At 42.0% G+C, this 26,776-nt stretch overlaps 1 protein-coding gene across 1 annotated transcript in view; it reads left to right on the forward strand.

Moving 5' to 3' along the window:
* Nucleotides 1-23,871, forward strand: part of KDR (kinase insert domain receptor) — a 30,219-nt gene extending 6,348 nt beyond the window's left edge. The window contains exons 8-30 of the mRNA XM_066316987.1: nucleotides 572-683; nucleotides 776-939; nucleotides 1,741-1,897; nucleotides 3,015-3,135; nucleotides 3,724-3,832; nucleotides 4,414-4,758; nucleotides 5,649-5,795; nucleotides 5,941-6,072; nucleotides 7,717-7,823; nucleotides 8,262-8,397; nucleotides 8,646-8,750; nucleotides 9,383-9,496; nucleotides 10,727-10,815; nucleotides 12,559-12,715; nucleotides 14,149-14,249; nucleotides 15,663-15,785; nucleotides 15,929-16,040; nucleotides 16,432-16,531; nucleotides 16,648-16,753; nucleotides 17,810-17,961; nucleotides 21,117-21,213; nucleotides 21,313-21,401; nucleotides 22,030-23,871. Coding sequence (XP_066173084.1) covers nucleotides 572-683; nucleotides 776-939; nucleotides 1,741-1,897; nucleotides 3,015-3,135; nucleotides 3,724-3,832; nucleotides 4,414-4,758; nucleotides 5,649-5,795; nucleotides 5,941-6,072; nucleotides 7,717-7,823; nucleotides 8,262-8,397; nucleotides 8,646-8,750; nucleotides 9,383-9,496; nucleotides 10,727-10,815; nucleotides 12,559-12,715; nucleotides 14,149-14,249; nucleotides 15,663-15,785; nucleotides 15,929-16,040; nucleotides 16,432-16,531; nucleotides 16,648-16,753; nucleotides 17,810-17,961; nucleotides 21,117-21,213; nucleotides 21,313-21,401; nucleotides 22,030-22,234 — 3,080 coding nt within the window. The 3' untranslated portion in view covers nucleotides 22,235-23,871. The remainder of the gene's footprint in view (nucleotides 1-571; nucleotides 684-775; nucleotides 940-1,740; nucleotides 1,898-3,014; nucleotides 3,136-3,723; nucleotides 3,833-4,413; nucleotides 4,759-5,648; nucleotides 5,796-5,940; nucleotides 6,073-7,716; nucleotides 7,824-8,261; nucleotides 8,398-8,645; nucleotides 8,751-9,382; nucleotides 9,497-10,726; nucleotides 10,816-12,558; nucleotides 12,716-14,148; nucleotides 14,250-15,662; nucleotides 15,786-15,928; nucleotides 16,041-16,431; nucleotides 16,532-16,647; nucleotides 16,754-17,809; nucleotides 17,962-21,116; nucleotides 21,214-21,312; nucleotides 21,402-22,029) is intronic.
* The last annotated feature ends 2,905 nt before the right edge of the window (nucleotides 23,872-26,776 follow it).

Raw genomic sequence — 26,776 nt, forward strand, 5'->3', positions numbered from 1 at the left:
AGTCTAAACCATCCTGAATCTTAGTCAAAAGGCTAATTTAGTCAAAAGGCTAATCACTGTCATGTCTGAATGCAAGTTTATAACTTACAACAAGTAATGTAAATAATTCCAAAGTACTCTGTGACTGCAGTGGTTCAAATACATACTTGAGAATAGCCTGAGAATATCTAACTTTATCACACTGTAGTTATGAGTAGTGTAATTTCCTGGAATGAGTATATTGAGAGAGTTTCATGATATGTGTATATATATATATATATATATATACATACAGGTCTGACAGTTGGCACACTATCCTTAAAGCTGAGTCTTGTCTCTGCTTTCCAGAGCTCCTCAGTGAGGGAATTGGTCTGTTCCTCTGTGTGAAAGAAAGCACTAGGTTTTCATGGTGGCATCTCTCCAGAGCCCAGTTTGGAGTCAGCTGTGCTTTACCAATGACCCATAGTCCTGTCACTAACTTCATTTTGTCATCTTCTTAGGTGCCAACTCAAATGGAAAGCACTTTTGCTTCCAATTTGTCTTTTGCATGGGAAAAGACCATTTAGTTTACTTCGTTTTTTTTCCCCCACAGAAAGTCCTTTTATTCACCTGGAGAAAATGGAGAATGTAGTTGAGACAAGGCTAGGCGACACAGTCAAAATTCCTGTCAAGTTTAAAGGATATCCTTCACCAGAGGCTAAATGGTAAGAGCTGGAATATAATGTGTTTGAAAAAATGAGCTGTTCTTAGTTAAAGCAAATAATTAAATATTCTAAGCGCTCTGTATTTTCTTCAGGTATAAAAATGGAAAAGCCATCAACGCAAATCATACAGTTAAACTTGGCTATGCATTAGTGATCACTGAAGCTACTGAAAAGGATGCAGGGAACTACACAGTTGTCCTTTCAAACCCCATTAACAAGATGCAGAAAAGACATACATTTACCCTGCTGGTAAATGGTAAGTGGAGTAACAGAGGTGCCTTTCTTCCATGTGTGGATGTGGTGTATTACCTTCCTTACACTTAATTCATCCCATACCTATGAAGATTCAAGTACTGAAGAAGAAGCTCAGCCCTGGGAGGGCCGAGCTGATTTCTCCTGGCTCTAGGATGTGTCAGTCAAGAGGCTGCAGACTGGGTGTTGGTGTTGTGATGATACTTTGTGTGGCGTGGGGTTTTTTTGTTTTGGTTTGGCTTTTTTCTGTATATTATTCTTTGCCTCTGTGTCCTGCTCTTTTCCTGCCCTTCTTGCTGGCTATGCTGCTGGAGTCCTCCTCCACCCCACTCCGTCCTGGCCCTGTCCCGCCTCACCCATCCTTCCTGCCCCACACAGGCTATCCCTCCTCTTCTGCCCTGCCCTCTACAACCCTCCTCCTCCTCCCCTACCTCCTCCTTTCTGCTCCCCAGGAAACAGACTCTGCTTTGAAGACAGCAGGTCTTGGAAAGGGCAGCAAGGCTACGTGCAGTGGGATCAGGCCTGGGGGGTAACGTGCATTGAATGGCTGGGAATGGTGGTGCAAGTCCAGGAACTGCATTTTAAACCACAGAGTAGGTTTAAAATGAAGGGGGGTTTTGCAGGAGATCCTCAGTACCCCGATCCTCAAAGCATTGGGCAGGTTCACTGCTTCCCCACGCGTCCTTGGCGATGCTCTGTGTCGCACTTGTGTCGGGGCATGGTGTGAGCTGGCCACCGTGGGTTCTGATGCATGCACACTGGGGAGCCTTCAGCGGGAGCTGTGACCTGCTGCCCTGTCCTGCAGTGCCCCCCCAGATCGGTGAGAATGCCCTGATGGCCCCTGTGGACTCCTACAAGTACGGCTCGACGCAGGCGCTCACCTGCACCGTCTACGCCGTCCCGTCGCCCGCCACCGTGCTCTGGCACTGGCAGCTGGAGGAGGAGTGCACCTTCAGCCCACAGTGAGTGCCAAGTCCTTGCTGACTTCTGCAGCTTATGTGGGTCTGGAGGGGTATTTGTGTGGGGTTGGGGTTTGTTTGGTGCAAAACAAACATGCGTTTGTTAACGATGCAGGCTCGTTACTGAGTGCAAACGCAGCGGTCAATGAAGAAAAAGGTTGTTGTACTTGATTTGCAGATTGCTGCAGGCAGGCTCTGCCAAGGTCCTTGTTGTTGGCAGAGGGGAGGGCCACCCACTGATAGGATCCAGCAGTGCTGGCATGCTGCTGTCCTGCACTCTTGAAGGGCATCTCGACTTGCACAGGGTCTCAAATACAGCTGTTTGCATGCTCTTCCCTCAGACCCCCCTGTGGGCTGCAGGCCCAAAACTCAATCCCAAACAGAGGAAATTTGCTGTTTATGCTAATTATGCGTCCTTGTGGTGTTTTTTTCCTTGAGCTCAAATGTTGAGTGTGATGGTGCTCTTTATCTGTGTGAAAGTGTATCTCAGAGGAAGTGCACTGATTGATGTTGGGGAATGATAGAGAGAGTGCCTGACTGAGATTCACTCAGCTTCCCTTATCTGGGCCTGCCATAAGCCCAGATTTCCTTTAAAAAAAAAAAAAGGCCAGGATTAAAAAAAAAAAAAGGCATTCTTCTTTCCTGTTGTTGTTTTTAAAATGATCCCACTAGTTTCTTCCTTTGGTGCCTGGTTGCTTCCTACACAATGGCTACTGTCCTCAAGAAGTTCTTGTAGGGAGTTCAGTGGTTTTTATGTCTCTCTGTCTTCCTTTGAACTAAATCAACTTGAATCATCCATTTATGAATGGAGGTTTGTTCCCAGAATAGCTGCTTTTGTCCAACCATCCCAACTGAGCTGACAACAGGCGGATTAATTAGGAAATTCACCTTTAGGCTTGGGGGTCCTTTACTTTGAAGAGCATGAGGGTCTCAGGAGGTTATGGGGTGAAAGTTAATAGAAATGTTTCCAGAAGCATACGCTTCCCTCACAGATGCAAGCTGTGGCCAGTGATGCATCTGACTTGTAAATATCTGCATATTATAAGGAGAACTCAAAATACCTCTCTTGAAGGGCAGATATTCCTCTTATCTAATGCATGTGTCCCTGCTTACATTTCAGGAAAGTTCGCTCAGGAGCCAACCCATATGCATGCAAGAAATGGAAAGTGATCTCAGAGAGAAAGGGTGGGAACCAGGTTGAAATTAAGCACCGGGTTGTTACTATTGCTGGGAAAACAAAGGTGAGCACATTGTCTTTTCTCTTGGCTGGGGGTGATTAACCTTGTTCAGCAGTCCACATGTCTGGAAATACATCACTAGAGATGAGAGTCTTTTCACCTATTGTTAAACTTGGGATTCTACTCTCAGCTAGGCAGGCAAGCTCCTGCTGGAGCCAAGAGGTGGAGATACACACTTTAAGGTCCTTTGAACTGATCCAAAGTGAATCTCCATTGAGGAATATAACTAACTCAGGCTTCAATAACTGCCTTTTAGTGGTCTAAAGGTGGATGAGTTAATCTTGCCAATTAACGGTAATAGAAAAAGCAGAAAAGCAGAAAAAACTGTGGGTGCAGCATTTTTTAACACGTATACCAAAGTTCACCTTTTGCTTCTTCCCTTTCCTTTTACCTGAGTTTTACACACTAAAGGACAAAAATGTAAACTTCAGAAGGGGACTGTGCTTCTGCCATGGCATGGGTTTTTGCTTTGGAGGGATTTTTGGTTGTAGATATCTGCAGAACCCTTTGCTGAGCTGTTGAGGTGCTTGGGCGTTACTTTAGCACTGATGTGGTATGAAATTGCTTGATTGTTTGTTTTTTTTTTTCTAGACTGTGAGCACCCTTGTGATTCAAGCAGCAAATGTATCTGCTTTGTACAGATGTATGGCTACAAACAGGGCTGGGTCAAGTGAGAGAGTGATCTCCTTCCATGTGACCAGTAAGTGCACCCTGCCAAGGACACCCATGTTGAATTAATGTTATTTTGTCTGTTTGCTAATGAAAGGCACTTCACTGATGTTACCTGATTCCTGTCCTTTATGAAATCCTTCAGTTCTTTCAGATTTTAGGTTTACTTAAGGCTTTCTTTAGGCAGCCTTTAAAGTTGCCACTAATTTCAGCCAAATGATTAGTTCTACTAGCATCAGTGGAATGGTGGGCCAGTGAAAGTGATGGAAGATAGGCATTGTTGTCCCAGGAGTGACTACTGTTGAGCTTTTGGATGTACTTAAAAGAGCAACAGAGAAATTATGGTAGTGTCATGAAGTGAGTAAAGACCTACTGTAAGAACTAAGGCTAAAGCTTTCCAAACCAGTGGCAAAGAGCTTCTGCCTCCTTAATAATCAGTCCCCATCTTCACATGCCAAAATTTTATTTCAATCCAAATCTAAAAATGAACCATAAGGTAGTGCTGAGAATCGTCTTAGGTTGCTGTAAATTTCTACGGGAAGAGTAATTTATTAATGTTAGCCACAAAATGCACAATCTAATAGGAATTTATTTTATTTTTTTAACTTGCAGGGGGTCTTGAAATTAATGTCCAGCCTCAGAATCAAGTGACAGAGAAGGATAACATGTCCTTGCGATGCACAGCAGACAAGTTCACCTTTGAGAAACTATCATGGTACAAACTCAGTGCTCACGTTGCACAGACTCCCTTTGGAGGGCTGCCCATGCCTGTTTGCAAGAACCTCAATGCTCTCCAGAAGCTGAACGAGACAGTTTCAAATACCAATGGTGAAAATGTCACCTTAGAGCTCATCCTTCGTAACATCTCCCTCCAGGATGGAGGGGACTATGTCTGCATTGCTCAGGACAAAAAGGCTAAAACTCAGCACTGCCTGGTGAAGCACCTCACTGTTCAAGGTACAGATCTCTTACTCTGAAGCAGAACGAGTGGTTGTGTGCGAAAACAATTGCAGTAGTGGCAGTTTTTGGTACGTTAGGCTTTGCATGTGTTTGGTTAGTGGTGCGCTCACTTTGTTAAATAGATTTAAACCAGTTGTTCTGACACACACTTCTGGGGCTTGTCCAAGCAGCAGGGACAGCTTCATTAATACCAGTGAGGAAACACTGACTGAGCCACTGTACTGTGCAAGGAGATGTCTTTGACTTCTGCTGAAGTAATGTGTTTAGCCCAGTAACTTCTCAGCTTTACTTTTCAGAACACATTTTTCTCTGTAGCTGTATATGAAATTGTGTATTCATAGCGTTGATGCTGTTGCTTTGTGTGACTGACTCAAGTTTGGAATATAATTTAGAACTGCCATGAGTGATACTGGTATTCAGGCACAAGCAATGCAAGCTGAAAATCGGTCAGTTTTTCACACATCAGAAATAGTGATGACTTTGCTTTGGGATGTTGATTAGGCAGATTCAGGAAAATACTTACACATGTTCATGGCCTGTCCTGAATGGACATTTAATGGACCAAGAGTTTCAGGCCTCTCATAAGGACCCTGGACACAGAAATGAGAGGGAATCAACTTCTCAACTGCTCCCTCTTCCCTGAGCAGCCTGAGCAGTTACAAATTAAGTCAGCTAAAGCAGGTTATGTCAATACCGTTGAAGTTTTCTTGGCTATTATAATTTTTTTGTCATGTGGAAGTTGAACTATGATCTTAACATGAACACTGCGACTCCTTTTGTAATAAAAGGATTTGAGACTTTTTACTGGGACATACACTGTTACTACTGAAAAAAAATTGATCTTTTTCTTAATAATCAGTAATTTTACTGTATTTTCAAACTAACAGAGCCCATGGCACCCACACTTGTTGGAAATCTGGAAAATCAAACAACAAACATTGGTGAAACTATAGAAGTGTCATGTGCAGTGAATGGCATTCCTCCTCCGAGCATCATGTGGTTTAAAAATAACGAGACCCTTGTGGAAGATTCAGGTGAGGATTGCTCCCTTGCTATTATTGTTAAAAAGCTTTCTTTCAAAGAACTGACTGCTGGTTTTCGCTATGAAAAGTTTAATTTCGAATTCTTAACAAAAAGAGACATAAAAATAGCAGAATTAAGAGTCATAATTTTTTCCAGGTATTGTTTTGAAAGATGGGAACAAAACACTAACCATCCGTCGAGTGAGGAAAGAAGATGGAGGAGTGTACACCTGCCTTGCGTGCAATGTCCTCGGATGCAGTAAAGCAGTGGCTTTTTTCTCAGTGGAAGGTTGGTGTTAGCTTCTTTCCAGATTGTGCATAAAATCATTAGAATAACTAGGGGAAAACCTACTGGCTATCCTGATGTGAGAGCTGAAAATATACTGTGAAATTGGTGAAAAGTCCTGGCTGTTCCTATCAAGCTCAAATTCGGCACTGTCATAGCTGTCATACCCCAGCTGTTAAGGTTGATGCTGTCTTCTCCACTATGCTGCTTAGGGCTTTTCAACAAAAACTGGATCTATCTTAATTAACTAAACCCTGCCAATATAAACTACATGCAAACCCATACAATAAAGCTACATAAACATGCAGATATCCTGGGGCATCTCTGTTGTGTAGGTAACATAATTGTCATACTGTATTTTTTAGCATAGTGTGTTGTACCTTTTTAAATTATATTATTGCTTTCACGGCACCTAAGGAAAACACAGTAAAGACTTTTTGCAGTCTGTTGTGATTGCTGTCCCATTTCAGTGAAACAGGTAGTGATTTTGAGTTAGGGGCCTCTAGCCTTGGTCCACCACACTCTGAAAGCAGCATTTGTGAGTCATCTCTCACTTATTCCATTCTCTCACTTATGTCCTATTGTGGCACACCAAAGTGCAAGTTGCAACGACAAGCAATAAATGGCAGCAAGAGGTTAGTCTGCAGTGTGGGTAGCTGGGACCATGATGGACATTCCACTAAGAATTGCAACAAGAAGCTTCAAACTAAAATCTCCTTGCTCTTGATTTGCATACTTTGGTCACTGAGCCCTTCACAAACCTCTGCCTTTAAAGCCAGGGGAGTTGTCTGATCCATACCATTAAGGTAATTAAAGCAATATCATGTTATTCTCATATGTTCCTTTAGGATATTTTGATGTTGAGCAAAATGTTTACTTAAATGGGGTGGAAATTATGTGCAAATGACATCGATGTAGATTTCTGATGTGGTAAATATGGCTGGGGCACATCTTTAGAAGTTTGAAAGTTGTGTAGGACTGTTTCACTCCAAGAAATTTGTAGCTCAGCTCATGGGGTGTGCTGCTGTAGGAAAATCTCTGTGGTGCAAGGGATGAGATACAGGAGCATGATGTGGCAAATGGGCTGAAGAAGGGAGCTGTTTCTGTGCACTAAAAGGTGTACAAATGGTATCTGCTGGCCACCATTTTACGGGAACAGGAACACTGTAAACAAGACCTTATTATCATGTGTTCTTGCAGAACCACATTTTTCATTCCCCAACTGAATGATGTCAGAAGACAAGAGAGAGATTGTTCTCTAGGTCGATCTCACAGCTCTTTATTTTCTATATGATGGGGGTGGGTTTTTGGTTTCTAAAGGCAGAGTAATTAGTTTTTGGTATTCTGAAACAATTATTTCTTTCCAAAATCTGAATTTTACTTTTTTCATATTTGCCAAAGGTCCAGACACTGTCCTTGGAACAAAGTTGATGCTGAGAAATGGGATGGTGTGTAAAACACCATGAAACTGTGATATTCCAACATAAACCCCCAAGCTTTTTGTTTTGTTTTGCTTTCGTTTCCTTGCTCCGTGTTGCAGTTTTAAAACGAACCTTCGGAACAAGGACATCCATTCTTTACTTTAATGAATGAACAAAACAAATATGCTTCCAACTATCACTCAAATATTCATTTATTTCTTCCCAGGCGCTGAAGAGAAAACAAATCTGGAGCTCATTATCCTCGTTGGCACTGCAGTGATTGCCATGTTCTTCTGGTTGCTTCTTGTAATCATCCTCCGGACCGTTAAGCGGGTAATGAAAAAATTCTCATACTGTCCTATCAGCACTGGTCTTGCATGACAAATGAGAGCTGACTTGAGGCCTTTTGTGTTGCTTCTTTCCATTGTTCTTAAATCAACAGACACATTTTTTCTCTCCATGCCATAACATTCTTGCCTGGAGCCGGGGGTGCAGAAATTTGTTTTTAATTGAACAGGCCCTTGCAAGGGAAAAATGTTTTGTCTGGTTCTGTTTATTAAAAAAAAAAAAAAAAAAAAAAGGAAAAAAAAAAGAGAGAGACAAAAAAGTGCAAGTAGTTAATAGTGGTCACACTCATGATGACATGGTGTAGCAAAATGGTAGCCTGGCATTTCTGGGAACTAATGAAATACTCTAAAGTGAGAAAATGGCATTTTGCCTGCACATTGCCAGCAAAAAAACTGTGCAACTGCAACTAATACCATTTTCCAGGCCAACGGAGGGGACATGAAGACTGGCTACTTGTCAATCATCATGGATCCTGATGAAGTTCCAATAGATGAGCACTGTGAGCGGCTCCCATATGATGCCAGCAAGTGGGAGTTTCCCAGGGACCGGCTAAAGCTAGGTGAGTTCCCATTGCATGAGCCATTTAGTGATCCTGCAGCCAGCACCATGCTGGAGGGTGTTTTGGGTCCTAGCTCTGCTGCATGATCCCTGGGTGGGCTTTGTGTTCCTGTTGGATGTGATGCATCCTGTCTGCATTTTAACTCCTCTGATAATTTCTGCTTGATGAACTCATTTTTGGAGTAGCTTTTTTATTCGACAACTCTTTCCTGCTGTGCCAAGCAAATGTATTTGTGTTCTCACTTCAAGGTAAACCTCTTGGACGTGGAGCTTTTGGCCAGGTCATAGAAGCAGATGCATTTGGGATTGATAAAACTGCTACCTGCAAAACAGTGGCAGTCAAAATGCTTAAAGGTAAAAACAATGACTAGAACTTCAACCTAAATATACAATATAGGGATATTTGTCAACACTATGACCACTGTACCCATCATGGTAAAAGTTTAGCTTAATGGCTGTTATCATGAAGCAATAATTAAAGAAAGTTCATGCCTTTCCTTTATTGACAACTGGAGCAATGCAGCTGTGGTTTCCTAGCCACTGCTTTATAATTCTGCTTAGGTTCAGCAGTGTAAGGTGCTCCTGCAGTCAGTTTGCATGTGTCCATTTATTGCCTCATGCATCCTTGTTAGAAGCTTTCTGCAAGTCTCAAGACAATGGCTTAGGCACGCTCCAAAATGAGCTGTAGTTTGGAATAGCTTTCTCCTCACTTTAAATCATATTATACAGCCTCACATTTGCCACAGTTGAAATGTGTGGTTCCCTGATGCATTGTTCCTAAAGAAGACATAATGGGGCAGCAAAATGGGGCTGGCAGCCGCTGGGGGCTGTATTCCACAGCATGCTGTACTGGCATAGCTGACACAGCCTACCAGCCAACCAGGCTCCTCACTTGATGGGCTGGATAAATGACAGGAAAGAATGGAGAGGAGGGAAAAACCTTTCTGTCTGTGATGCTCCTGACCTGTGTTGCTTTACCTCTGCAGAAGGGGCAACCCATAGTGAGCACAGAGCACTCATGTCAGAGCTGAAGATACTCATTCATATTGGCCATCATCTCAATGTTGTCAATTTACTTGGAGCCTGCACAAAGCCAGGAGGTGAGTCACTTCTTAGTGGGTGAGAAGGTGCTAGTGACAATCCCATTTCTTCAATTTCTGCTGCATAGACAATTGAAATTCAAAATTAAGGATTGGAAAGAGTAGTTCTTTTAGCAACAACTAAAAAATCTGGTAAGAATGAGCAAGTCCAGAGGTGGAATAAAGGCAGAATAAGGGTGGAATAAGGGCCATGCAGGTCCATCCCTTAGCTGTTTTATCACTTTGCTTTTCTGTACTTGAGATCCACCTGTATAATGGACAGCCCATGTGTAGCAGACTTCAGAACTGAGTCTAATACAAGGTTTAACAAGTTACTCTTAGTCTTGTCACCGGCTAGAGAGTGACAGCAAGTTGAGATTTCCCCTCTCTAACTTTAGATGGGCTGTTGGTGCCTCTGTGTGTGTGTGTAGGAGGGGAGATTGCAATTTGGAGTCCAGCTCTGGACGGATGAACCTATTTCACTTTATAATCAGAGACAGATGTTTTGTTTAGTGAATCCAGTATTACAAACTAATTTGGAGGAAAGTCAATGCAAAGTAACTCAGTAATAATTTTTCAAGGGAGCTGATTTGTTGGCCTACTGTGGGATGAAAATTTAATTTGTGAAGTTCCATGACAGAAGTCAGTAGTTGAAGGAAACATAATCCATAAATATTTATTTCCTTGTTTATTCCATAATAAAATAGAGATGACCAGTATGTGGGACCTAGGATGGAAATTTATCACGATAGCATATGCCTATATGAAGTAAATTTGAACATAAAATGACCTATTTAGATTGTACATTAAGGCCTTTATGTCTGAAAACAAGATTCCCGTTTTAAATTTTTACTACTGTAACCATCTGTAGAAAATTGCATGGATAATCTCATGTGTATTTTATTGCAGAAGTTAATTGCACTGAAGTTCATTCAAATATTTATGTTGCATCCTTACAATGTCAATTAACTTGGGCTGTTAGTGGCACTTCAAATATAAGCACACAACTATATGTGTGACATATGAAATTAAGCCTGTGGTTTTCAAATATATTTGCTTTGGTTTATCCCTTTAAACAGCAGAAAAATAAATAATTTCAGTGCTTTGATTAGATTATTTATTTTTAATACTGATATTTTTAAAAACCTTTGGCTATTGCTCTTTGAACTGTATGTATTTCTAGCCAGAATTTATGCTGTGAGATCAGGTGGGATATAAATGGTCTAATGAATTGCTTTACCTGTTGTACAGGCCCACTCATGGTGATTGTGGAATACTGCAAGTTTGGAAATCTGTCAGCTTACCTACGGAGCAAGAGGAGTGAATTTGTCCCATACAAGGTAAGGAGTCAAGGTTAACAGTGAAATGTTTGGTCTGGTGGGTTTTTTCCACGCACAATGTTTCTTTTTCTAGTGCAGGCTGAAGCAGCAGTCCCTGGGGACACTGAATGTCTTTCTTAGTACTTCTCATGGGAATGAGAGATGGCAAAGACATCAGAGGTCATTTAGTCTTTCCCCTGGCCCCTGCAATGTAGCTGTTTTGTTATTGTTAGCTTAAAATGTGCAAAGGAACTGGGCTTCCACTATTTCCTTTGGCAGACTATTCTACACTTGGCTGTATCTTTCAGGAAGTTTTTTCTGATAATCAGCCTGAATTTTTTCCTTTCTTAGTTAAGCTCCAGACCACCTTAAATAGCTGCACTCCTTGCTTAGTGTATATATCTGTCAGATATCCATAGGTATCTGTCACATGATTATCTGTCCTATTGTCCCCTTGGCTCATTGCTGAACGAGGCTGTACATTTCCTCTGCTCTTCATAGTTTTGTATAATTGATGTAGCTCAAGAATTTACATTCAGCTTTTCACCTCCTGAGTCTTTTGCAAAAAGGAGCTCGATCACAGCACCTCTTCTGCACCCTCATTTAAAAGAAGTGGGAAGATGGAGACTTTCAAACTCATGGCATTTTCAAACTCATTTCTGGGCACCTCTGAGAAGAGTCTTATTTCTGGAGAGCATCCATCTGGAGGATGCATGCCCTCTGAGGGTCAGATGGCTGTGTGAAGAACTTGGCTGTGTGTAGCCAGCACTCAGGGTCATCCTGAGGACCCTACCCTTTTCCATCCACAGCCAAGAGGAGGCCCCTGGGCTCTGCTCACCCATGTTGGTAGACTTGAGTTTTCCTGCAGCTGCTGTGTTTAGATCAGAGCTTCTTCCACTGCTTGTTAGTCCTCCAGGGGGCTATTTTTCTTTTTCCTTGGAGACACTGTTTACTATTTTATATTGGCAAAGGCAACTCACTGCATCTTCTTGTGAGGTAAAAAGATAAACAAATATCTGAGAGGCCTTGAAGGAAGAGACGGGGTTTCATGAGAGTGCTGACCCTTGCTTACACAAGCAGTGGGAATGGGATTTGGCAGTGTCAAAAAGCAGCCCTGCCAGGGGAAAAAAAAATCACCAAACCAAAGCAAGAGAAAATAGAAATGTTTTGGATGACACCTGAGGGGCTGGATTCCTCCCTAGAGGCCTGCAGTGGCTTAGGGGAAGAAGGAAATAAGTCAGATTTTGATGGCTGTTAGGGTTTTGGCCAAGGTAGAGGTTTAGCAGAAGGGCCTTTGCAGCAGCAGGAGGTAAAGCCATAGCAGTACAGAGAGGCTGGGGTGTATGAGAGGGTTTGGCAGCATCCATCCTAATGTGTTTCACAATTTAGGGGGCATTGGGGGCTGAGGACACCAGCTCCTGGATGTGTGTGTAGTCCCTGGCATGTGGAGATGTTGCTAGGGTTTGGCTGGGAGGTTGTGAAAGCAGGAGAAAGTTGTGCTGTGGAGTGGCAGAGGATGCTCCAGCTGGTGAACCTGCATAGCCATGGCTTGGATTTTCCTGGTACTGTCAGTGCACCAGCCCAGTGCCCCAAGCAGAGCAGGCTTGGAGCAGAGCAGCTGGTTGATCATGCCTTCACTGGATTCCTCTCCCTGCCTTCCCTGGTGACCTTGGCACACGCCATAGGGACCATCACTTCTTCTACAGCAGAAACTCCTGGCGTGCCTTCAGCTTCTGATTTTTCTCACCCTCCCCTCATTTCTAGACCAAATGTGCCAGATTTCGGCAGGGGAAGGAGAACTATGTTGGTGATGTCTCTTCTGACCTGAAGCAACGCTTGGACAGCATCACGAGCAGCCAGAGCTCAGCAAGCTCTGGCTTTGTGGAGGAGCGGTCCCTGAGTGATGTGGAAGAGGAGGATGGTAGGATACATGTTCTTCTGGTGTTGGAGAATGTGGCATTGGTGGGGCTGATGAGGGACATTGGCGACTGAGTGATTTCTGAAGCTCCCTCAAAACTGTGTCCCTCAAAACTCAAAATCTATATCAGCATGCCAAACCCCTCAGCACAATCCCAGATAATGTTGTATATGAAAAGGATCTGTTTTTAGAGTGAAGCCTTTTGGAGATATGTCTGTTTAATACCCCAGTATTTTCAGGGAAAACTGCAGAGTACAAACTCCAAAGGCAGTGCAGAGAGGGATGCACCAGCATGGTAACTCAATTCCTGTAATGTTTACCCAGAAGTTAAATACTGTGAAATGCTATTTGATTCACTGCTTATTAGCAGAGAGCTTGCTTTGCCTTCCCTCTGCCCAGGTGGTCTGTCAGGAATAGGAAGCCTGAATTATCCACTCATTCAAAACCTCCTCAGGATGCACGTATCCTCTGCAGTGATTTCACTGATGCATTTGCCATGTTCTCTTTTGGCAGATGCAGCACAAAGTGCTCAGTGCTGCCATTTCAGAGGGTGCTAATTTCACCTAGGGATGGGATCAGACTAGTTGGAAGGAAAGCCATAGTTCTACTGCCTGTACCTCTACTAAAAATCATTTAATGCGAAGAAAACATCAGTGTGTGAACAGGGGGAATAATCTTGCAGTTTGAATGTAATCTAATAGGTGATGTCACAGATGCACTTCATGCATTTCCACACCATCTTGGTACCTTTCCAGTAGTCCCTGGTGTTAACATTGACCCCCTGAGCTGGGATGTCACAAACAGTATGTACACCTGAAGCAGCCCTTACAGTGGAAGTTTTAGCCACCAGTGTTGTAGTTCTTGATAGATGTCTGCTTAAAATCAAAAGCTGAACAAAGTCAGAGTTGTTTATTTCAGCAGGAACTAAATGCCTGGGTATCTTTGGGTATTTGAGTACATTATTCCCCCAAGTCACTAGATGATGAGGTTAGGGTTCTTCTACATTAAATTAGCAGGGTTTTTGCCAAATCAAAGTATTTTTCCCTATCGCATATTTTTCCTTTATGAAGACTAGGTGGGGCCTCCCTCTCCTTGGTTTCTAAATTCATCTGCTGAAACCACAGAAAGCTTTACTGTCCTAGGAACTTGTGAGCTGAATTTTAGTTATTTTTCTTTGGGGATTGCCTCACAAAATCTTTCCTCTGGAAATAAGCAAAGAGGCCTAGGGTATAACCCGTCGTCTCAAAGTTTATTTTGCACGAGACTAGTTTGATATAAAATGGGTTGTTAATGACAATTACATAGCTAAAAAGGGTGCTTGATGTGCTCTTCCAGTCCGGAGTGGCATAAGGTTCAGATGGACTTTTACCTAACAAGCAGTTATTGGTGAAATCAGTGACAAAGGGCATGTTTGACTGTCATCTGATTCTTTGCAGCTGGTCCTGAAGACCTTTGCAAGAACCCTTTGACCATGGAGGACCTCATCTGTTATAGCTTCCAGGTGGCGAGAGGAATGGAGTTCTTGGCTTCACGCAAAGTAAGGAACTTCTCAGGAAGAATGGCATGTTATTTATTTGACTGCAGGAAGTAATGCTGTAGGTCTAGAGAAGGAAACAGCGTGTTCATCTTTGGACTGGCAGTCATCCGCAGCGTTTTCTTTCTTTGCTCTAAGACATACCCAAATCATTAATACTACAGAGTGAAGCAGCCCGTGCATTTATTGACACAAATGTTAGTGATCTGTGTGAGCTTTATGGGCCACCAGTTCATAGAAGAATGGTTTAAGTGGTTGGAGGAGGGGAACTAACTTATAAGGACAATTAAAGGAATTAGGGACAAATCCCTGGGAACAGGATCTGAATGAGAGTAAAAGGATTTGCTCTGAGACATTGCTTGTACCATTGTGCACTGGGATTGGAAGGGCAATGTGAGGAGAGACAATACTATGAAACTTTATGGATTACTCCTTGGAGAATCTCTTGCCAAGTACACCCTGGCAGTTAATAGCACCTCAACTGCATTTTGGCCTTCTAGAAGTATTTTTCTGTGGTTTGAGCCTAAATATGAAGAGCACATAGTTCAAAGGATGACAATTCCAGCAAGAGGGATTTGTCTGCAGCTGTATAGAAACAAAAAATACTTCAAAAATGGGAAAAGAAAATAGAAGCAGGAAGTACAACTGCTCTAGAGTGCAGGCTAGGTGTCCAAGAGCAGACTCTTCAGTGTCTTTTTCTAAAAAACATGCTTTTGTTTGCCTTTCATATACATCCTGATGTGCAAATGTAAAAATACCTGCTTACAGAATCTGCAGTTTCAATCCATAGTAGAAATAAATCTGTAGCCACTTTCAGAGCCTGTTTTGTTTTTTTTTTTGGGGTTTTTGTTTTGTTTTTTTTTGGTTTTTTTTGGTTTTTTTGTTTTTTTTTTTTTTTTTTTTACTTTAGGCTATTGAGGCTTGAATTTTGAAGTATTTGAGTTGTTAACTAAGCTGTTGTTCTGCATAGGTAGAGATGAGGACTTCTTTCTCTGTAGTAAATATGAGTTTGTGTTGGAATCGAGTCAGCATTTCAGTGTGGTGTTTTTCAGAGAAATAGTGCAGTACACAGATTAGAGTGAACCTAAGTAAATCTAAAGGTAATCAGATCTGAACCTGTTTTGTGTCAGCTTCTTAGGATAATTAATTAGCTAACTTCAAAGGCCCTCTCTGCACAGTGGATAAACAGATGTATGTTTGGACTTGGGAACACAAGTCTCCCTGCGCCAAATCAGTTGTGACCATCAAGAAAGCACTTAAAATCAGCAACTGTTGATGCTGAGGTTTTTTTTCTTAAAAGGTTTTAAGAATTATCTGGCCTTTGAGGGTAGGAGAGCACATATGTGAAAGAGATCAGCCCTGTGGACAGAGCTGTGACGACAGGCAGCACATGAAGTTGTTTACTTCTCTTTGCAGTGCATCCACAGGGACCTGGCTGCTCGTAATATCCTCTTGTCAGACAATAATGTGGTCAAAATCTGTGATTTTGGCTTGGCTCGAGACATCTACAAGGACCCAGATTACGTCAGGAAAGGAGATGTAAGTTTGAGATTATCTGTTTGATAGAGAATTAATATGAAATCAGGAATTATGTTGGTTTTTTTTTTTTCTTAAAGAGATTTTTGGAACCTCAGTGTTTTGCTAAACTGTGATACCATTTTTGTTTATGAAAATGCTTTTAGGCCAGACTACCCCTAAAATGGATGGCACCAGAAACCATTTTTGATAGAGTCTATACCATTCAGAGTGATGTATGGTCCTTTGGAGTTCTGCTGTGGGAAATATTTTCATTAGGTGAGTCACTTTCGTTTTACTGAGCCATCTCTAAACAAAAGAGTCTGAAGAAAACAGTCAAAGAAGTGTTCTTGGACCCTCTGTACCATTTTCTTTTTACTTCTTGAAAAATTTTTATATATTTTCTCCATCAAAATAAAGTACTCAGATTTTCTTTAAAATGCAAATGTAGGAACATAGGCTTGAAATGCTTCTTCATACAATTTCAGTATGTGATGATGAGCCTCATTTACTCAGTCAGTGGCTGTTTCCATCATACATATAAACTGTTTACACATCCAAATATATCAAATTGTCTTATTAACACAAACCATAGCAAGTTATTTGCTTGAAAATGAATCCCCAAATTTAAGAGTCTAATGCATTAAAATTACTGCTGCTTTCATTTTAGGCGCATCACCGTACCCTGGAGTGAAAATTGATGAGGAATTTTGCAGAAGACTGAAAGAAGGAACGAGAATGAGAGCACCAGACTATACAACACCAGAAATGTGAGAAACTGTTCTTCCACCTACCCACATTTACCCCACAGTACTAGCAGGTGCAGGAGCAAGCAGTAGGTGCTGTTTTCTTTACGCTGGTATTTTAATTGGTTTTGTCATTCCAGGTACCAAACAATGTTGGATTGCTGGCATGGAGATCCTAAGCAGAGACCAACTTTTTCAGAGCTGGTGGAGCACCTGGGGAATTTACTGCAAGCCAACGTCCGTCAGGTACGTGAACTATATTCTCTTGTTGCTAAAACCACTGTCTGAATCTGTCCTGTCCTAGCCTATGCTCCTACATCACAGCATTCCATAGTTGGGTGCTGTCTGCTGGAGCTGTCAGGGAGCCTGGGCTGCTTCTACAGCTCCCATTACTGACCAGCAGTTGGGTCTCTGACTAGCAGAGAGTGACTTATGATGTGTTGTGGTAACCAAAAGCCACTCTGCCCTGCCAGCAAATTTTCCCTTGACACTCCTGCTGTCTTTGCTGGGGAGTTGTTGGCACGGGCTCAGTTCCCTGCTGATTCCTCTGCATGCTGCATATACATTCCAGCAGGTAGCTCCTGTTGATCTCACTGTGCCAAAGATGGTTATCTTAGTGTGTTTGTGAGGGTGCAGTGCTTTTAATGGCTGTCCTGGAAAACAAGGATACAAGAACTTAATTGCCTGTGAGCAGCTCCATGCAAATGAGTGTATTAAGGCATGACCTGTGTGCAGGCATTGCAGTAAGAGAGCCCACTGAACAGGTGGGGACATGGGCCTCCCTTCCATGCTCTCCATCTTGTGGCTTCCTCTCCAGTTGCCACGGAAATGGACAAGGCCAGGGCCATAGATGTGAGCCCACTGAATGAAGGAGGATGGATATGGCTGTGTATTCCCTATTAGACAGGCTCTCCCTTTCTAACCTCTCAGTGGTGATGGGAATTACACTGCCCTTCTAAACTACCAGGTTCATTTCCTTTGGTGCATTGGGATTCAAGTATTACTAAAGTCTGCTTTTATTTTTTTCAAAGGCATCAACAAAAGTCCAGTTTATACATTATGTTACAGTATATCATATAAAAACCTATTTTTTAAAACAATAAAAACTACTTGGAAGTGGTTCTTATTAATCTTCCTTCGTTTAATGTAGCTGCTCCTGCAAAGGTGGTATACAGTTCATAGTTTAATAAAACATCCACACTGTTGGGCTGATGCATTCTCCATGTACGTGCATGTATCTGTTTATGTCTGTGTGTCTCTGTAGCCTATTTAATTTTTGTGTTTTTTCACTGCATTCTACAGGATGGTAAAGACTACGTTGTCCTTCCTTTGTCAGTATCATTGAATATAGAAGAGGATTCAGGTCTCTCTCTCCCAACTTCACCTGCTTCCTGTAGGGAGGAAGAGGAAGTCTGTGATCCTAAATTCCATTATGACAACACAGCAGGAATTAGGTATATTATATGGTGGACATCCTACTGGGGCCTATGGGAGGGTTTTGTTCATGCTGGGGGAAGGGAAAATGAAAGGAAGAGACTTCAGCTGCCTGGTCCATATTTAACCTTCTCCATAGGGATAAGAAGGAATTTGTAAAGCTTTTGTAGGCAAAAGCTAGTTTCTTACCTTCCCAGTTAGTGATTTTTAAATTTATTTTTAATGTTGCTATCCTTTCAAGATTTGGTATTTCTATTCAAAAACAAACAAACAAAAAAGCAAAACCTATGAAAATAACTGTTATTTGTTTTTTAAGAACTGGAACATTTAGAAGGTTTTACTGGTCCAATTCAGTTGTGTTTGCAGTGTTCTTGTGTGGCAGCTGCCAAGAATATTAATGATGATAGATCTATCATTAATAACCTCTCTGGCATTTCTCCTCCTAAACTGAAACATTGGGAAGTAGCTCATGAATTGATAGCCAATGTTGTCACTGTTTTTTGTCCACTGCTTGCTTCTGGTGGGCTCCAAAGACATCCACAAATGTAGATGCTGTTGGGTATCATGGCAAGAGTGACTTTCCAGTAAGGAGTTTGTACTAATGCACTTCAGGGGCTTGTGTTGGACCCTTTGAGGACCTCTGGCATGGGATGTAAGGGAGAAAGGCATTTTCTCTGAAATGCTGAGAGCCCTGGATTGTTCAATGCAGTCTCAGAAGAAGGAGGGTAGAAAGAGATGGATGTGAGATAGACTCTGTTGGCAGATTTCATGTGGTTTCCATGAAGGAAAGAGCCCTCTGCCTCACTGCTTGTATCATACCCACCACAGACAGAGCTCCCAGTGATTTGGAGTACAGCAGGATAACATTTTTATGTGGTCCTAGGAAAGACTACATAGGCACAATGCATTTCACACTCCAGTTGAACTTATGATCCTGCAGTTCAGCTCTCAACCCCATGTTTCGGTAATGGGGCAGTTCAAACTATACATGTTTAAAAGACAAAAAAGCATGATTTAACACTTATTTTTCCACTTTTAATACTTCCTATATGGCTTTTATTGGTCCCCATTTCCTGTTATGACAGAAGCACTCAGTTGATATTTTAAGGAGACTTTGAATCTCTTTTCTCTTGCCTTATATTGTGACAGGATTGTGAAAACACTTATGGCAACCATGCTAGGAGAGGCAAAGTAAGGAGGCTGAGTCATGCTTAGGGGTTTTATTCTTATATTCTGGTAGCTGAAAATGATCCAAAGCATGGATCTTGCTATTTGGGTAGTGGAAAAGATTGATCTGTTCAAAGCTGTTTTTTTTCAATCTTCACAAATGTACTAACTATGAAAAAAAAGAGAATCTCTAAATCAAAGCTGGAGGAGGATAGCAAGCACAGGGAAAACATGGAGAATATTAAAGAATGCTTAGATTGCTGATATAAATTAAAATCAGCTGGACCTTGTAACATCTACCATATTTGGCTTAGGAAATAGATCTGCAATTTCTGAACCTTGAAATATTGTAATTAAATTAAAAAAAAATTAAAATTAAAGATTGTCAGGTGAGATACAGAAAAGATAGTGTAAAGTGTGAAGATAAAACCTACTCTTATACTCTTAGATTAGAACAGAAGAAGTGTAATCCTGTGATCAGTTTAATTTGAATTCTAGGAACAGTCCTGGAATAAACATTCAGATAAATAATGGTAAATGCCTAAATGGTAACTACAAATGGCCAGCATGGATTTGACAATAACAGATCAAGTCAAAATAATCTAAGTTTCATTTTTAGGCAGAATAGTTGACCTGGATGATAGCAGAGATGCTTGTCTGGGCTGAGCAGAGGCGGGTCTCCTGTACTTGTGAAGTCATTCAGATCAAGAGGCTGGGCTTCTCAGCCCTCACTACCCTGGAAAACTGTAGTCCTGGCCATGCAGTTCTATGCCTATGTGGGCATTTAATGCAGGGAGCTTCCAAACTTAGAAAAAAAGTTGTGGAACGAACTTCTAGTTGTACAAGATCAGGTTGTCCCAGAGGGTGCATGGACTAGATTGTCCATTTGATAGTTTTGGTCCTGGAAGTGTTGCATGGGAAATAAATTAGATACCACTGCAGAGGAGCAGAAGACATGGCCATTGCAGAGAGCTTGAAAACTGGTTTTGTTAAGTTTAGGAAGAGAAAATGGAGAGGGAACATATACGATTTTCAGTATATGAAAATTTGCTCCAAAGAGGATGTTAAATAATTGTTCTGTGTCCCTAGTAGTAGGAAAAAAAATTATTTGAGCAAATACGTAGGTTTACTATTTGAAAAACATTCTGAAGTGTGATTAAGCACCTGAGCAGGCAACTCAAGAAGCTTGTAAAATCTCCACCAATTTAAATGACTGTCTATTGGAGATGAGCAGGATTCAGCATAGCTAGACTTAAGGCTGGTAAAAGGTGTGAATGATGCTCTCAATAGTCTCCAGCTTTGCACTTCAAGTGGATGCAAGTTACTCTTCTAACTCCATGGCTTTTCCTTCATTAGCTGTTAAGAACATAAATTTGCTGTTTAGCTGGGACACCATCCATTTCATTCCATATTCACTTAGGCAGAAAACCGAGGGTGCTGTTTTGTTTGCTGTATTAGTATCTCCATGAAAGTCAATTTTATTTTTTTGTACAATGTTTTTTTATGGACGTCATCCTGAACCAGAGGGCTTCTTTTGGAGGAGAGCCTTCAAGAGAGATTTATCTCTCCCTGTCCTGATCCTCACAGCTTAAGGGCAGCAGTGTGCTGACTCTGCTGTTGTTGTCCTAGGTCCAGGCAGGGGTCTCAGAAGTGCAGTCCAAAGGAAGAGACACATGTCTGTGCTCCAGGCTTCTCTGTTTATTATAGTTCTAAGCAAAGCTTGCAGGAAGTAAAGCCCTCCAGTGTAACTGAGGAAAGAAGCTGTTTTCTCAAAGCCATTTCTTAGAATTTGCTCGGAGATCAATATTGTCAGGAGCAAAAGGTCAGAAATATGCCACTTTCTAGGCTGTTCATCCCTTTCAATAAATAGATATTTTGCAGTTTGCATAATATGTTTTGACAAAAGGATTAACTTCTCTGAAGAGAGATAAAAGGGTTCTGATATCATTGTGCTGTTTGCAGCCAAGTTGTGGATAGTGGAAACAAGATTGTTTTGTTTTCTTTGCAGTCAGTACCGACAAGGTAGCAAGAGAAAGAGCCGTCCTGCGAGCGTGAAAACATTTGAAGATGTCCCATTGGTAACCACTGTAAAAGTTGTTCAGGAGGTGAGTTTGTCTATTTATACATACTTTCCTTCTGTTGATACTTCTTTTTGTGTGTTTTTAATCTGTTTTCCATTTAATGCATTTCCAACACCTTTGCAGGAAAACCAGACAGATAGTGGGATGGTTCTTGCATCTGAAGAGCTGAAGGCATTGGAAGAAAGTGAAAAACAAGTGAAAATACCCTTTAGGTAAGGCTCAGGCTACACATAGGATTGAATATCACCTTTTACTGCAGTATGTCAGAAGAATGATTGGTTTGTGAAATTAGTTCAGACAGACCTCCAGCAGCTTTTGGGGTTTTGCTTGCTTTTTTTTTTTTTTTTTTTTTAAATAGCTGACACTCAAGTTTTCAGGATGTACCGGGGTGTATTTTCAGAGCATTGTACAGGGGGTTCATTGTGCAGTTCACAGGAAGCACAGTGGCATTCATGGAGCTGAAACCTCACGTATGCTCTCTGAGAGCTTCTCAGGAATTTTTTTTTGCAGGACAGCTTCGGTGCAGATGAAGGTATACTGCATTTACAATTGCACCACAACTGAGGTTAAGCCTCTAAAAGCTTTCTCTCCATTTCATCTGGGGGCGCAATCTAACTCCATCTATTGTCATAAAATTAAACATCTTTTTCATGCATTAGTGAAGTGGAGGCATGCGAACAGGTCTCTCCTTATAACCAAATACATGTTTAAAAAGGCTTGTAGCCAGGTTTGAGCACAGCCTTTTGCTTTGGTTGCTGCTGTGATGGAAAGCAGCTGCCACCCAAAGCACCCACCTGCCCTCCAGAAGACAGTCTCCACAGCTCTGATTGTTTTTTACAGCACCCTGGTGCCCAGCAAGAGTAACGAATCCGTCATGTCCGAAGCCTCCAACCAGACCAGTGGGTACCAGTCAGGATACCACTCGGATGACATGGACACCACCGTCTACTCCAGTGAGGAAACTGAACTCTTGTGTGCCCAGGAGGCTTCTCCCGCGCTCTGCCGCGCTCATGGGCTCCCCTTCGAGAGCCCTGCACCACTCTAGGGCGAGGCTGGCAGCTCCAGCTCCCCTGGGATGTGCCTTTGTGCCCTGGGCTGGTGGTGTTCGGGTTTGATGTATTGGAAGATGGCATCCGGTGGGACTAAGGAAAGGCATTTATTTTTCCTGAAGATGATGATGCAGACGCGTCTGGCAGCAGAACTGCGCCGTGCCAGGCTGGGGTTCTCTCCTCAAGAGACGTGGCTGAGGGTGCACAGCCCTGGCCGTGGTGTGTGGGCTGTGCCAGCCCCATGGCAGAGGTGCCAGCACCATGGCTGAGCCTGGTGATGTCGAGCATCTGCCTGATGCAGGCAGCATCATGGCATTCGACTTACTGTTTCTACTCGTACGGAAAAAAAAAAAAAAAGGCACATCCCTGCTTTTGTGGGGTTTTTTCTGCTTGTTTGTTTTTCCCCTTGTGGCTGGACTTCAGGAAGGAAACAGCGCAGCACTGGCTTCTTGTTTCTCAGAGTTATTCCTTGCTTGTACCTTCACAAACAAAAAAAGGAACCTCCAGCTCAAGGCTCTGGCACTCTGATGGCCTGAGACTAAACATAGGCTGGGCTAAATTTAGGTGGGGGTGATGGTCTCTGTCCTTGGCACAGGAAAAAGGCTGCTGTACAAGTCCTCCTGAGTTGCTTTTCCTCACTTTTCTCAGTGGTTAGTAGGGAGAAGGCAGAGCATTGAGCCAAGTGATGGGACTCAAATAGCAGGGCCATGCCTGACCTCTGAGGATGGCTCTGCCACACTTTCATCCTCAGCACCCTCCCTTCATGCCAGATGCCTACCTGTCTCTGAGCTGCCTGAAAACTGCTGCAGAAAATACTCCTCTCCCCTCAGACCACCACTTGGGCAGCCTCTGCAACAGGTAGAAAAGGCAATGTCATTTACCGTAGGACCACAGGAAGAACTATGCTTCTGGTGGGGCATCCTAAGGGCACCCTACATTCTCATCTCATTCCCCCTCCCTCAGATTCAGGTCTGACTCTTTCATTTTGAGAGCTCAAAGTCTGTTTGCAGTGGCGGAGATCTCAGTTTATGTAGCCTTGGGAATCCGGGACTGGTTTCATGGCAGCCCTGATCTCCGAGTGATGAAATTGTGCCTAATTGTTGGACAACTTCTTACCTGTGCTCTTGTAGTCCCAGAACTTTATTGACAGGCACAAGGAGGACTACAAGATTTTAAAATGTAAAGCTATTTCTACTGAGTTCTTTTTGTATTTTTATAAGTATTTTTTTTGTTTGTTTGTACTTACTATAATTTCAAATGCTGGGAACCATGAATATAAGGCATATACAGTATTTATAGCCTCTTTATGTAGAAATAAATGTAATATATTAAAATATAAATATATATTATATAACAGATATTGTACTATTCACATCTTTTATTGGTGTTCTGTAGCATTGCAAAGGTCACAGAATTTTTTAATAGCTAAAGCTTTTCATTTTACTAGAACGGACTGGAAATTTAGAGCTGGGGGGCTACAAGCAGGTTTGTTTTCTTTTGTTATATCCTTTCTGTTGACAGGGAAGATTCTAAAGTACTACTTGTTTCAAGTCTACAAACATGTTGTAGGCATGTGTAGTAAGAAACTTCAGTGATTTTTAGCAGTTGGCAATAAATACCTTTAGAGAAATGGCCAGAGGAAAAGACTGCTTGTATGAGCTCAATCTGCTCTGAAAGAGTTTATGTTCATTTGGGAATGGTTGATTTAATTGTATTGTGGCTTTTGCCTGGGGAGTGGCATTTTCCCTTAAACCTTGCTAATCTTTCCCCACTTTTGTTTCTCCTAGCTCACTTCTCACAGACTTAATGTTGTCCCTGCTCTTGTGCAGTGAAGTCTTCCTCTATTTTAAACCTGTGCTTAAAGCTCCTACCTTTTCCCTTTGTCCAGTTTTTGACTTTCTCTTCTGCACTGTGTGAGCCTTCATTCTTGGGGCAAGGCTGTCCACTGCTAGGGACACAACAGCTTATGCTAAAAAACAGCCACAAACTACAGACTTTAATTCAGCTTCTCTTTATTGCATTTTGAAATGAGACAGGCTACTGCATAGTGAGAACATTTGTCTAGGAAGTGTGAGCTCTCACTGCTGAATTCTTCTCAGGTGGAACATGGTACTAATGCCTTCTACACATTATTTACATTACCCATATGCAAGGCTATGGGATGTCAAGCTGGAAAGGTTTCTCCGTTGGCAGCCCTTAATCTAAAGCATTTTACAGCCAGGAAATCAGGAGCAGGGAGGTCAGACAGAAAAAAAAAAAAGGAAAGGCTTCCTAGATCATGCACACGGGCTTCTAGGATGGACTTGTATTTTCACATATGTATTTGACATTTGTCTTGCTTCCCAGGCAAGAGTGTAGCCAGCAGAGAATGCTCAACTATGCTACCTCCTTTAACATCCATTCTCTGCAATATTTTTCAATATCTTTAATGAAAGTGTTCTTCTATGCATTTTTACACAATGGACATAAAATATTAACACTGGCAGGACCTTGATGAGCCATGTGTTGGAGAGTCCTGACACTGAGGTGGAGATGGAGATGTGTCATTGATATCCATCTGCCCTAGACCTGCTTTCCTCAAGCTTTGGGATGTTCAATTTAGACATCTCATTTTGAAGGTTTTCTTCCCTCTCCAGCTTGGTGTAACACACTGTATGTGCCACATACACACAGATGCTTCCCTGTGTGTTCACCATACCTCTAAAACAGCCTCCCACCACAATGCATCACAAACTGATAAAGTTTCAAGACATAGCAACTGACATGGCTAAGTTCACACTTACAGTCCTTGTCAGCCAATTAAACTCTCTTCTGGATCCAAATAGTTTTAAATATGCCTGGAAAATGTGGCAACTAGCACACACCTGCTTTAGGAAAGGAAATTAGTTTCTAAAAAAAAAAAAAAAAATAAAAGTCAACCCAAACTATATATTCACTGTCAGAAGCAAGCAAAAGTTCCATAAATGTGTTCATATATTTGACATGCAGTAACACAGTTCTTTTCTTAAACCATGGCCATTACATCCTTTAAAACACCTGGACTTTTTGTTGTATTCTGTACACAGTACATTCAGCTAAACACTAGTCATGCCTCATCTGTCTTTGAGATGCTTTAGATTCCAAAAAGGGTATTTTCAATGAAACAACAGACAAATAATGCACGGATTTGCAAATGCCTTACAAACCAGTCCCAGCTTTATCTCTACCCTGCAGCCATGCAGCGAAGTGTCAACGTTTGGATCAGCATCCTTATCCATGAATTTCAGCCTGGATCTGAGCCCAGTGAGCTACAATAAACAGAAGGGGCACGTAGGAAATGATGTATCCAAACATATCCCTGTGAGCAGCTGGGTTGGAGTGAGGAGAAGATGGGATTGACTCGTTCAGAGGAACTGCCAGAGAGAACTGTATTTGCTGGTGGGTTAGGATGTGGGGAGTCAAGCACAGCCATAGCAGAAATAGGCAGTTTCAGGGCTTGGAGATGGCCCATGTCAGCTCTTATCAATGTAAAAACAGCTCACCTGAAGAGTGCAGGGGTCTTCAAGCATTGTAGGTAGGTCCTTCTCCCTGCAAAAGATACTGTGAAATGCATCTCATCATTTGCATGGAAATGTCTTGGCAAATCCAGTCCTTGCCTAAGCTTTTCTTATTAATGCATCTCCAATTGCAAACAAGTGCATTGCACATGAGAATAAAAGTGTCAGCATGATAGTCCATGTTTTCTGATGTGGTTGTCGTGAAAGACCATGCCTGGAGTCTTTTGGGACAGAGTGCTAATTAATTCTAAAAGCAGTGTGTGACTAAAATCACTACAATCACAGAGCTGCTGACACTGGGGACAAAAATTTCCTCTTCAGGGCATCTCTTTTTATGGTTCCAAGGCTGGAAAACATAACTGGGCAGTGTGGATAGCCTCTAGATAGCTGGAATTTGCTATTTTTATGCAAAACATTCCCAAACCATGAATCATCTGAGGTTTCCCCTCATTACTGATACTTGAGCACACACCCTGTGTTACCTTGCAGTATGGGACCTCTCAAAGCAACAGCAAGGGCAAGGAAAACAAAGTTAACGTTTGTTCTTTCTAATTGACAAATTTATTAGGGACAGAAGTCAACCAACAAAGACCTTTTCTTTGGACTTCAGCCCTGCATTTTTTTTATTCTGCCTGGCTGAGTGTTGCATTCTGTGTTGTAATATATGTCCTCAGCTCCTCAACCCCTGACATTCAGGCTGATTAAGTCCCAGAAGGTCATTGGGAAACATAGCAGGAGCTTGTAACATATGGTGCTGATAAACATCTCGGCATCAGAGATAAGGAGCTGCTCAATGTAATCTTAGGAAGCTCAGGTTTTGTTGCCATAAAAGTGTACAATGTAAAGCCTAATCCCTACACAGGTTTAATTAGCTGTTAAAGATATCAGATTCATGATGAAGGGTGTTCTGGTTACCTAGACATTGTTCACTGGCTGCCACTGGTTGGTTCAGATGTGGAGTATCTCTGCCCTGCACCTTGTTAGGATGACTTGTTATGGTGA

Source organism: Sylvia atricapilla, chromosome 4 (assembly GCF_009819655.1).
Source record: "Sylvia atricapilla isolate bSylAtr1 chromosome 4, bSylAtr1.pri, whole genome shotgun sequence".
Lineage (NCBI taxonomy): Eukaryota > Metazoa > Chordata > Aves > Passeriformes > Sylviidae > Sylvia > Sylvia atricapilla.